The 13,285-nt window shown below is 39.9% G+C and overlaps 1 protein-coding gene across 4 annotated transcripts in view; it reads right to left on the reverse strand.

Moving 5' to 3' along the window:
- Positions 1 to 13,285, reverse strand: part of RGS17 (regulator of G-protein signaling 17) — a 175,159-nt gene that overhangs the window by 60,736 nt on the left and 101,138 nt on the right. For 3 of the 4 annotated variants that reach the window (XM_014545042.1, XM_005872868.2, XM_005872867.2), the window contains one exon: positions 9,539 to 9,660. The exons of the other annotated variant lie outside the window; for it this stretch is intronic. In XM_014545042.1, coding sequence (XP_014400528.1) covers positions 9,539 to 9,546 — 8 coding nt within the window. In that variant the 5' untranslated portion in view covers positions 9,547 to 9,660. The remainder of the gene's footprint in view (positions 1 to 9,538; positions 9,661 to 13,285) is intronic. 4 annotated transcript variants of the gene reach the window in all.

Genomic DNA, 13,285 nt, shown 5'->3' on the forward strand with positions numbered 1-13,285 from the left:
AAGAACAGGAGGAAGGTTGTGAGAGTGACAGTGTGCCCAGAGCACAACCTGGCGGGAAATGAGGGAGAGTGAGGCAGGAGCTAGGTAGATGACAGCAACAAGGAGTGGTGGAAGGTTTACGTTTGGAGACTTTCAGGGAGGAGGGAGAGAGATTGGTCCGGAAGGGGCAATAGTGAGCAAGAAGGATTGCTAGCAATAATGTTCCGAGGAATAATTATAAGGAGATGAACTGAGGGAGTAAGAGAGGAAGAAGGGCCCGAAATACCAGAGGGAAGATTCTTGGGGTCACTGTTAGGAAGTCCATCTGATTTGCATAAATTGTTCATATTCACATCCCTTAGCTTAAGGTGAATGTTGCCAGTGCCCTCTTTCACTTCCTAAAGTGAAACTGACTTGAATGATAAATTATATGATCATTTTAGACATAATGGATTGCAGAATGAAAATTAACACAATAGTTATAAACACGTATACACACACACACACACACACACACACACGGCAGTTAGTGGAAATAAAAGTGTAATCCCTACACTCCCTTGAACACTTAAAAAAAAAATTGATTTCAGAGAGGAAGTGAGGAGAGAGAGATAGAAACATCAATGATGAGAGAGAATCATAGATCAGCTGCCTCCTGCACGCCCCCTACTGGGGATTGAGCCCACAACCCGGGCATGTGCCCTTGACCGGAATCAAACCCTGGACCCTTCAGTTTGCAGGTTGATGCTCTATCTACTGAGCAAACCGGCTGGGGCCCTTGATCACTTTTTAAATGAAGCCAAGACTTTCATACTTTTCTTTCTTTTTCTCTTCTAGCAGAGTTTGTAAAAAGTGACTTTGTCTCCTTTTAAAAAATATTTAATATTTATTGATTTAAATTTAGTTACTTTCAGAACTTTTAATCTTTAAAAAAAAGATTGAGTGGAGAAAATTTGGACTAAATTTTAAATACCTCTGGGGGAAAAATGAAGTTCGAATAAGTATAATCCTGACTCAAATTTGAATTATTTTTCCACCCTGCTATTATTAGAGAAGCATAACTATGAGAAAAACTCTTTTCTAAAATTTATTCATAAATTAAAAAGGATGGCCTGTCCGTCCTAGTGGAAGTATGCCTTGTACTAAGTTCCTCTCTTCCTGGAATCCAAGTGACTTTGGATTTCACGAGTAGCTTTGTGAAGAACAAGAAGTGTTGGAGAGGGGAAAAAAGAGGTTCGGCTTTTCAATCAGAACTACTTCTTTAGAATTCTGTTGGGAGCCACTCACTACCTCAATAACTGTGAGTACATTACCCAAATTCACTACACATCAGTGTCCTTATCTATACAATTACTACTCCACAAGAGGAATGATACTTCTTGGAGTGGTTGAGAGAATTAAATGAAAAAATATGTATGAAAGGACTTATGGTTGCCTCAAACGTAACTTGGCAACTTCGAGTTCAGCTTCTTCTCTTTGAATCTATTGTCCTTCAAGTGAAAACTAGTTTTAATAATATTTTCAAGTTCCTCCAAGTTTCCAAATCAAAGACTACATTCAGGACATTCTCTTGATGGGGCAGAAAGTAAATCAATGTGTGGGAAACCGCCTATTGTCTTCACTGGCAGAGAGGTGTAGACAGAGAACCCGGAAGGCTGGTGACCTTTGAAGCCCTGGCAAAGGTCAGAGCTGTGCACCACCTCTGTTAATCCAAATGGTAGCTGAAGCAACTTCCCCACCTTTAGTCATGTAAATCCTTATTGATAAGAATAGTCTGTGTGTCACCTGAACCTCCCTGCCTAAGGGCTATACTATGGGTGGATCCCAAACCAAATAAAAGGTTGGTGCGGCCTGAGCACAGGTGGAAGTCCTTCCCCTTGATTTGGACTTACCCGCCTGGCCCCCCATTATTTCCAAATTATCTCTTGTCTCTTCTCTTTCATTTGTGTGCGGCTCCTCTTCCAGATCCTGAACCCTGAACCACGCGGGACGTGGAGGGAAACATTTACAACATCAATGTATTTTCAATTTGACAAGAATTTTCCCCAAGAAATTAAGACTTGTTGAACCTTAATTAACCTGGTGGATCATTTACCTGGTAGCTCTATTCCCTGAGTGTTCTGATTAATCAAAATTTTATGTGAGGGTAATATGACACAACTTATGTATTTAAAGATGAAATGCTTTTATTTATGTGCCATACATGGCCACATTCTTCTTGTAGACATTATATATTGTTTGTGTAAGAGGCAATACTAAGCTCCTATTTGTCACAGCTTATTTGTTCTTTCCTCCAAAAACTTATTTCTACTAGATAATTTTTTATATTTGGATGTAATTCTCCATATTGATCTTTCACTAGAATCCTGGAATTATAATTCAGATAGCAAATGGGATGTAAATAATAGTTCAAGTATTAATATATACTGGACATTATTGCTAGAGGTTTTACTTAATTTATTCCTTATAATTCTATCAGATAAAGTTTTTTTTTCACTTTAAAATGAAAACCTGAGCTCCAAAAGTTTTAAGCAGTTTTCCCATATTCTAAGCACTGGAATTAAGATTTCAGTCTGGTCTTACAGACTTTAATGTTTATGCCCATTTTATTACATGCTATTATCCTATCCTATCCTATCCTATCCTATCCTATCCTATCCCATCCCATCCCATCCCATCCTATCCGACCCTACCCGTGATTATATTGTATGCTATTGATTTAAAAGTACTGACAGATGTCATTTCCATAAACAACAAAATTTCTTCATAAAATGGAAATGGAAACTGGTAGGATTGATGTTAGCGGTCAATAGTATGCCACCCTTGGTGAATATTGGTGGTGGGTGGTTATGTAGTGGTAACTACCAGCAAGTTATCAAACTCATTCTCTGGCATTTAATTCATCAATACAGTGACTGGCCTTTGTGCTTTGAAGGCATTCTGCTCCTTTACAGCCTTCGACTAAGAAAAGTGATAAGCCTTATCACCCAACTCCTGTAATAAGTCCTAACAGTGGACACCAGGTGATGTCGTCTGATGGGACACCAGTCGGGAGGATAGGAAATGTAACATGCCAGAGACACACTGGCCAATCTCACACATCTTCCAAGTGAAGTAAAATTGAAAAGATAATGTGTGTGTATATACACAAACACACGTGAACACACAGAAAGACTAGTTCCATAGTTGTTACATCCTAGAGAGGTGATTTGGATGATAAAGGAGTAGAATGATGAACTATACTGGAACTTTTTGTTTGATATAAATTTCTAGTCTTTCCTAGTCAAAGATAATAATGTTTTTTAGTTCCAAACTGAAGTCAGAGACACATCACTCTATAACCTATTTCCATTTTTTTTATTTTGGCTGGAAGCACACTCAAATGGAAGCCAGTGATTTCATTTTCTAATGTTCAGATCAAAGGGAAAAAAAAGAATCAAAGAATCAGTTGGCATAGGCTCATGAGATAAAAGGGTTTCCTAAGTGTCAATCTGTTAATCAATTCTTCAGAGAAGGGGAAAGCGAGGGTAGCTGAATTATACAGGCCTTGCAATTAGATGAACTGAGTCATATGTTCCTTACTCTGAGAAATGTAGACATAGAACATAATAGATGTATACATGAGTCGTAGACTTTGTCCAGAACCCATTAAGTACATAATGAAAAGAGTGGGGAACAGATGACTGAGTGTGCTTAAGACTATCCAGGGAGAGTTCATTGGTCTTCTTTTGCCTGTCTCACTCCTGTGGCTGTACACCGGACAAAGACACAGACCGTGATGGACCCTCAGTGTTCCTCCAGGCCCTCTGTGCATGTGACAGAATCTAATCACAGGTGCCAGCAGAGGACCGGCCTACGTGAATGAATCAAAAAGTATTTATTTTCTGAATATTACTTTCTTTCAAATGCTAATAAGAGCTGAGCCCAAAACATTTTGGTGTCCTCTTCAAATAAAGGAAAAGTACAATGCAAATATTAGGCATTCTATTGTCACGGTGTACGTGTCTTGCTTTATGCATTCTATCCTAAAACATTTAATTTTAGTCATGGCCCTGATACTCAGTGGCTGGCACTTGGTAGAATCTCAACTACCAGCATAATTGCTGAATGAGTAAAATGAATGGTGCAATGAGCTTTCTCTATTGAAAGTCATTATGGAAGCTAACTACATCCATCTCAGAATTTTTATTGTTCAGTGAACAAAGGATATGGCTAATGAGTGTCGAATTTCTTGCAATAACCCATATAGCATTCTTCAGTTATTTGTTTCCAATTCTTTTAACCAAAACCAGAAAACTATAACAAACCACAAGATGTAGAGGAGGCTGTCACAGTAGAGTAATGACCTATTGCTAATTCATAACACTGCATTAGTAGCCTCAGTTTAATAGAAGAGTGTTTAAGGAATAATGGGCTGAAATGTTACATTTCTTTATGATGACATCTTTAGTAGTAACTTTTTAATTCCCTTTGTGTTCATATTTTATTTTAAAAGGGCCATAATATATTACCACCCATTGGCAGCAGGCAAGATAGGATAGTTATATTCCATTCCCTTCCGCACAAGGCGGGGTGGAGCGTGCTGCTCGGGGCTGTGGGTTTCTGCCACAGCCCACTGGCTCCTCTGGGATGGCAGAGCCACGTGACCTCTTGAGTGCAGCTACTACCCCTTGCTCCTAGCAACTGTGTTCTGCTAAAGTGTGGTTGCTGCGGTTGCCAGGATATTATTCTATTCTTGGCCTCCATGACCACACCAAAGAGAAGAGAAAGTATCAACCAAACTAGAGTGAAGACACGGGGAGGGGGACCCAGAAAAACAAAGTGCCCTCCTCTGTAACAAAGAAATAAATTGAAGAGTGACTTCATGGTTAACGCTTTAACAAAATGTGTAACTTTTCTTTGAGATGAAATTGAAAAAACACGTTTTAATGACAAGCTGCCAAAAAATATGGCTATTAAACTATTAAGGCACAATTCACCACCTTATTATTATTCATTGAAAGCCACTTTTTTTCCCAATGGAAGAGAGGAAAATGTCTTAAAATTGTCAGAATGACCTGAGAGATTCTGAACTATAATTACCATCCTGTGTCACATACAAAAGTTGGAAGTAGATACCACATTTCACTTAACAGAAGACATCGTTGATTGCAAAGTGCATACTGATTTCTGAAACGTTAAAAGGTGAAAAATGTGTGTGTCGTGGATTTGTTAAAATAATACACTATATACCTAATTCAGAATTTTGATCAATTCTGAGATAAAATTTGTTCCTTATTTGTAGAAAAGGAGGTAAATTAAGTTTCTCAGGTGTCATATAGCTAATAAGTAAAGACAGAATGCACTCAAGTATGCATTAGCTTGACTATTATGTTCAAACTCTTCATGATGCAATATTGTTTCTTCAGTTCCTTGTGCAGATAAGAAATAAAAATAGGTACCATCTAACATGTTTATAGAACTTTATAGCTGTAGTGTTTGTCATATTCCTAGTAATCTGCTAGGTGTCATTAGCCCTGTTTTTCAAATGAGAAAAACTGGACTCAGGAAGATAGAATGACTCACTCAAGGTCACATAATTAGAAAGTGTCAGAGCCAGGAGTGAAACCCAAGATAAATGACTCTTAATGCAAACCATGTTTGACTAAGGTAAGACATTAACCAGCTACCAGGCTTGAAATTAGATCACAGACATAAAGATATTCAAAGAGAAATATATTGGATATATAAGAAGAGATGTCGCACATGTCAGATGAATTCATTGATTTATTCAATGAATTATTGAATGGCTACTTTGATGTAGGTTGTTTCAGTGCCTGGGATAGAGTAGTGAATAAAAGACAAAAATCACATGGAACTTCTAATTTCTATAGAGAAAAACAAGGTAGGAGAGGGCAGGAAGGGGGGGCTTGCAATTTTAAATAGTGGTCAAGGAAGGTGTCCCTGAAAAGGTGTGACATTTGAGCCAAGATAAAGGCAATAAAGAAGTGAGCCACATGGATAGCTGTGACAAGAACATTCCAGGTAGAAGGAACAAAGGACCCGAATTGGTAATGTTCTGGCCTATTGCAGCAGCAGCTAAGAGGTCAGAAAACTACTGGGGGCAGGGGATGAAGTGGGTGTGTGGACATATCACATAGGGCCTTGTAGGCCAATGTAAAGACTGGGACAGAGCAAAATGTTAACCTTGGGCAGAGTAGTCTCATGGAATTTGGAATCTGGTCAACTTCAATGAACCTGTCCTAGGCATTCCATGTATGTCTATATCATCGATCCAATTTAATCTTGGGCTACCTGGCAAACAGATGTTACTCTGTGTCTACCTTGTTACTGTTTTATAAAACATGACCTATCTAGAGAGTGTTGATAGTGTTCCAGATTAATAGATAGCTAATAAATAAACATGTAGCACAGACCTATAATCAATGCTGGATATTTTAAGAAAAGCATCCGGACTCACATGCTTGGTCATTCTGCCACCACCATTGTGGAGGACGGGTGGAGTGAAGTGAGAATGAAGTCAAGGAGGCTGTTACAATAGTCCAGGCAAAATGATGATGGTGAACTGGGAGAGGAGAAATGGGAAAATGGGGTAGAGATAAGAAGTACCCAAGAGGTGGACCAAGCCTAGGTTAGGGAAAGATTAGACGAGCAGGGTGTGAGTGAGAGGTGGGTCAAGGTTGACTGCTGGTGGCCCAGCATGGGTGACTGTGTAGATGCCACCCTTCCCTAAGAATATGGGAAGGAAAAAGGTTTGCTCATGAAGAAGGCAAGGAAACAAGTATCATTGTTCTGATGCAGGCAGTTTCCGTGGAAGGAGGGGGTCACTAGGAAGTGGCCAGATGAAGATTCTTGAAGGTCTTAGGGCTTTAACTTAGACCTAAAAGATGGGCAGGATTTAGAATAGAGAAGGGAAGGAAACACAGACAGCATTCCAGGCAGAAAAAAGTATGAACAAAGGCACAGAAGTGGCAGAGTAACTACACGGGTCATTGTAAGCAGGAGAGCAGTGGAAGAAAGGATGAAGAGGACGGTCCTTGGATGCTAAGGAGTCTGCATCTGAAATCCTCCTTTCAGAGAGAGAATTCACTGTCTCAGAAGGCATCCGGGCCCACGGTTGATCAGCAACCTTAGGTGACTAGCAGTAGTAGCCATAAATGTCCTGGTGGTATTGCTAGTGATCTCACACAACTACACTTGGTTGCTGCTGGGCAGCTTTACAGCTCTAGCTAGAACTCAGCTCTCCTGAATCCCATCTCAAGATTAAACAGACATTTTAGTAGTTTAGTATTCAGGACCACTGCGCTATGCTATCTCCAAACACATATTATAGTTATATTTTAAGTGTCAAGAAACAAGCTTAACATTTTATCTAAATTGATTTCCTTTCACCATGAAGCATTTATTGTTCTTTTAATTTGAACTAAATAAATTCTATAATGAATTTTTCATACTGTTGGTATAAAACAAAATAAACTTTTAGTCTACCCTGTATTTTCTAGCCTATCAGACACAATAATAATCAGATTTTTAACTCTATCCAAATAATATATAACTTAAAAATGAATATTTAGAAGTCTCAGCTGTAAAAATATCAATTGCTTGGCTTAGTCTGAAATTATTGCCTGTGGTGGTGGAATACTTGTAATGTCTGTTCAAGTCCATCATGGAAAAAAAAAAATACAAACCAGAGCATTAGCTACAGTTATGTATTTTCCTGAAATACATTCACATCTCTCCCCTTCATTTCCCCTTGGCAACAATTGAATCCCTAACAGCTCTGATAATTCATAATTTCTTGCTTCAGTGCCACCCTTGAAAACAAAGCCATCCTGTGCTCTGTACATGTCATTATGAACCAAGACAGATCACAGGTAAAATGAGAGCTCAGATCACTCCAGATGAGTTCTTTCAGGAAATATTGCTTCTCCTATAATATAATCGGAAACTCTGAGCTCACCTCAGTTACAGGGCAAACTGCTAAACGCCTGTCAAAAACAACAACAAAAAGAGGACCACGTCCTTCCTTCCTTCCTTGTAGTTTTAAGCCGCCTCTGCCTCTTCCCTTTTACAGCTTCCTTCATTTTCATTCATTTCACTCCCGTCTGGCTCTGCACGGTATACAGCTTCCATACCTATTTTTTTTTTCCAGGGGCTTAGATGCAATAAAACCACTTTCCTATCTTACTGCCTAAATATGCATTTCAGGAACACACTCCCTTTGGTTTTCTACCTCTGTTAAATTCGATCTCAATTTTCTGTTAATTGTGCTCTAAATTCTCAGAAATGTACCTCAGGGCCTAGATTAGGAAGAAGAGGAAGCAAGTTTGGCAGGCAAATGCATAAAACAGCTAAGGGATGAAGATAAAACAGGCGCTCATTCCTGGGAAATTACTGAGGGAAGTCAGATTTCTAGCCTAAGACAAATGAGCCCACTTCTCCCCTTTGTGCCCAGAAATGTGGATGCTACATAGACACATCTTCAATAGCCTGCTTTACAAAGGACCCTAAATGCTATACAAAGGGATTCCCTCTAGGAGCCAATTTTTTAAAAAATTACTGATCAAACATAGATGCTTCATGGAAGGAGGCATTTTTGTTTTGTCCATTAATAAGTCGGAATCTCTCAGAACAGTGCCCGGAACATAGTGGGTCCTCAATAAGTATTTGTTAAAAGAGCAATTTCACTGGATACACCATACACAGAAATTTTCTCTCTCAGTCAGCATGAAGCCCTTTAACTTACAACTGTTCTCCAAATCACTTATTCTTCATTCCCAGATCATTGCTATAAAAGCCAAGTACAGTGGAACATTAGACACAAACAATAAAACATCACATTATGAATTGAGTTTTTGCTTTGTGATTTGAAAGATTTGCCATTAAACACTGATTTCTTTCTTTCATTTTTGTTATCTGCACTTCAATTTCCAGTTTACCCCTTTATTTTGAATGACAGTTCACTATTCATCCTTCAAATAAGAGAATGAGCATATAAAAATCTACCTTATTTAACCTTGAATTCAAAGATTGCTTTTCCAACGAGGAGTGAGGCGGTTGCTTTCCTTTTTAATGCTCACTTCCATTTTTTAAACTTGCGTTCTTACCAGGTTGAAACTTTGGTAATTTACTTTTTCGCCCATTACCCAAAGGAACGCATTAGACAGGACGTCCTCTTGTGGCACAATTTAACAGAATGTAATCAGGAGAGTCTTTTTTTTGTCTGGTTTGCTTTAACCGCCAAACATAGGCCATTTGACAAGTAATTCAGTTAATATTATGACCAGATCTCCTCATTCAGCATAGAAGGAGAACCAAATTATTTTTTATTTTGTCTCCTTCTAATCGGAAAACACGTTTTGTCATTTTGGATGCTTCCAGTAGTCTTTAGAAAAAAACCCAATTTGTATATTTTTCCCAAGACATCTCTCTTCTGGCGATGAGTTAAAATGTTAATAATGAGGAAGTGAGGGGAAAAAGGACCCATTATTTTGTGGACTCAGATGGTTTCAAGGTTCCTTTAGAGCTTACGATGCTGAATGGTTCTAAAACGCCTTACCTGTCCATAGCCTTGGGGAAACTCCACTATCTCTGAACTGCTAACTTGTATCCTGAAGTCTGCAGGCAAAGCCCACAATAGGGCCTAATTAATCAAAATTTCTCCCAAGCACCAGGTCCAACCTAAAATAAGTGAATGAATGAATGAATTAATAAAAAATAAATAGTATATGCTTTTTCCTAATATTTGTTTTATTTTTGATAAAGACACATGTACAATTTTTCAAGAATGAATAAAATTGGTGCTAATTCCGTGGCATTTTTCCTGAATCTCTCCATTGATAAGTCTGCTTCCCATTGCCAACAAACTTAGTTTTCCCCAAACCTGAAATAAATGTCTAACAAAAGCTTTTCTTGGCTTTGCTCCCCACCTGAGGCTGCAGTTACCTCTCTTCTGTTGAGTCCTCACCTTCCCATAGTTTGTTCAACAACCAGTCTACACCCAGTGTCCTCTGGCTCACCTACTCTTGGCTCCAGTCTCATACCATTGGTTCGTTTCCTCTCCATCTCAAAGGGTATTCTCTCATCTAGTACCTCCGCTTTTCTATGGATGTGTTAGTGATTTGATTTAGACTGCAGGCCATTTGGATGCATTTCTTACCACCAACATACGGGCACACTCGCTTGTGCACACACACATTTCAACACAATAGGGGTTTTATTGTTAGCTGCCAGGAGGGATCATAAAAGGACTTGCACCTAAGTGCAAATTCTTCTTAGAATGAGTCCTGCGACATTATTTATGTTAAAATAGCTACGTTCCAACATTTAACGGGTAATATGGAACAAAATTTCTGAAGGGAGAGGAAAGGGACTTTGCCACAATGTAGGGTCCTTTCTACTCTTCCCACTTAGGCTCCACCCCTTAGAAACCTGCTCAATGAACATTCATAAACGTACCATTCATATTAGTACCCCTGCTTCTTGTGAGTGAACAGGAAAATGTACGGAGAATCTGTGTTCCTCCTCTGAACCCCAGTGGTTTTATATTCCCATTATGAATTTTTACATGATCAGAATCTTCAACCTCTGCTCAGCTAACATTTTAGGGAGAACTTAACTCCATCCCCAGCACAACCATGTGTTCAGTTATCACACGGACACTGAGCTGAGCTCTTCCCCATACATAAACTATTCATTCCTTAAACACACTGAGCACCTACTCTGCTCCTGGCATTGTTTGGTGGACTAGCTTACATCCTACCATGTGGGAGGAGGGACACTGATAATAAATAAAACACTTTAACACAGCAGTAAATGCTATGAATTCAATAAAGCATTATTGTTCGAGAGTGACACATTGAGCTGGGTGGATGAAGAAGGGACAGCATTAGGCAGAGTCCAGAAAAGATCTCTTTGGAGAGGTAACATCTGAACTGAAACGTGAAAGATGAGAACGATCTGGGGGAAAGTTTTTTAGGCAGAGAAAGTAGCAGGTGCAAAGGACCTGAGGTTGCAAGGTCCTTGGGGCCCTCTCTGCCCTGAGTTCCTGGCACGACCCTGGAATCTTCTGTCTAGGACGTCCTCCTCGCTCAGGCTGTCTTACATGCTGAGTTTTCAGTCTCAGCAGTGTTCAGATGATCAACTTGTCTGAAATAATCACAGACTTCATTTCAATACTTCGCACTTGACCTTCAAGGGCTTCAGAAAGAAAAAGCAATTCAAAGCAAGTCTGCGAATTCACAGGATCGCTGTTGACCCCATTGTCTAATATGTCACCTTCCTTATCTAAGAATCTATGGGCTACACTCCATAGAATTTGGTGCCAAGAAACAAAAACTCTTCTGCAAACCTGTCTCCTTTCATGAACCAATGAGTGGTAAGGAACCGGTCCTGCAACCCTTTTATTCTGGCTGCTGGAACCCCAGAGCTAAAATGTAGTGCTCCTGCTACAATAACAATCCCATCCATGGTTTGTGCCACGTTCACCGCCCCCCCCTTTCCTCATTTATTTCTGTCTGTGGCTTCTTATCTTTATTTTGTTTCATTTTCATTGCCCTGTGTGAAGAGTGCTTTTATTAAGCTGCCCCAACCCTCTGGGAATAGATGATGTGTAAATCATTAATCATGAGTGCTTTCTAGACAATCACAAGTCACTTCCTCGTTGCAAAATCCAGCGTGTTGCCTTGGTCCTGTGCTCATGCTCTCTGCCACAAGGCAAAGCTTAGCTGCTCTCCTGTCTTAAATCCGTCTCCCCTCCCCAATATTTTCTGGAAAATTAATGTACATATGAATAAAATTGGTGAAAAACAACACTTCCTTGGTCTCATGGCATACAAAAGTATCGTCATTCATATAACGTAGTTTAGTTTCCTTCTTTTCCCACATGCCCAGGATTCTATTCTAGGCCCGCGGTGCTCTCTACACTTTTTCCTTTGGCAACCACCTTCCACTGTCACCTCTCGGGAAAAGATTTTCAAGTTTTATTTCCAGCCCCAGCCTGTCTCTTGAGTTTGCATTCCAAATTCCCTGGAACCATTTGAAGCTCAGAGTTAGGATGAGGTCTTCAAGTTCTTTACCCTCCCAGTCCTTAAACTCCCCCACAACATCTCTGTCAAGTGCTTGTCCACCAAGCATTTGACTTCAAATTTACCACCTATCAAGGCAGCCCATCTAGCTAGCCAGCACTAAGTATTAAAAACTTATTTCCAATAGAATGGCAAAATCTACCTCTATGACATGTGCCCACTAGTCTTAATGCTCTTAAGAGGAAGGATAAGAGCTGAGACACATAAAATGCCAAATATGTACCAGAGGCATTGCCCAAATTATCTCCTGACAAGCCTGCCATGTAGTTTTATTATTCCCATTAAATCACTGGGGCAACTTTTTTTTTTTTTTTAATATATTTTATTGATTTTTTACAGAGAGGAAGGGAGAGAGATAGAGAGTTAGAAACATCGATGAGAGAGAAACATCGATCAGCTGCCTCCTGCACACCCCCCACTGGGGATGTGCCCGCAACCCAGGTACATGCCCTTGACCGGAATCGAACCTGGGACCTTTGAGTCCGCAGGCTGATGCTCTATCCACTGAGCCAAACCGGTTTCGGCATGGGGCAACTTAATATTAGTCTAATTATTTCACACGGCCCTTCTCCAAGTGGTGAAGCACTCATATTCTTCAGAGGAACTGCCTCTATTCCAGGTTAAGAAAGTACAAATTCCTCCAATCACTTCTGCTATGAATTATTGGGGTTTTTTGGGTTTTTTTTTGTAAGCTTACCATTTGTATTGAAAACCTCTAACCACGGTGTCCAGAAAAACAAAACAAAAACCAATAAAGTTCAAATGAACATTCCAGTTGTGGTTTGACTATGCAGAATAGAACAAAATGGTCACCGACTTATTCTAGATACGGCGTGCTTCTGTTAACAGAATCTACAATCACACCTGTTGCTTTCTACGAAATCAAGTAGGCTTTTGATCGACAACCTGCTGAGCCTCTGCTGGAACTCTAATGGAGGGGCAAACTGTCGCCCAAACTAAACGCAGCCTATTTTTTCCCTAACCTCTTCATCAGGTTTCTCCCGATCTTCATAGCATCTGTATTAACCAGACACGCAGGCTCAAACCCTCCATGTGAACTTTAAAGGTCCTTTTACATCTTCGAAGTCTCACTGGTGACCAAATCCTGAGGGCTCTGAGTCAAACAAGTTCTCACAAGGTCATCTTCCGTCTGCCTTAGCTTGGACCTTCCCAGTTCAGGCCTGGACAGCTGAAATTCTGTTCCTGCCCCCCCCCGCCCC

This window comes from Myotis brandtii, unplaced genomic scaffold, assembly GCF_000412655.1.
Source record: "Myotis brandtii unplaced genomic scaffold, ASM41265v1 scaffold395, whole genome shotgun sequence".
NCBI lineage: Eukaryota > Metazoa > Chordata > Mammalia > Chiroptera > Vespertilionidae > Myotis > Myotis brandtii.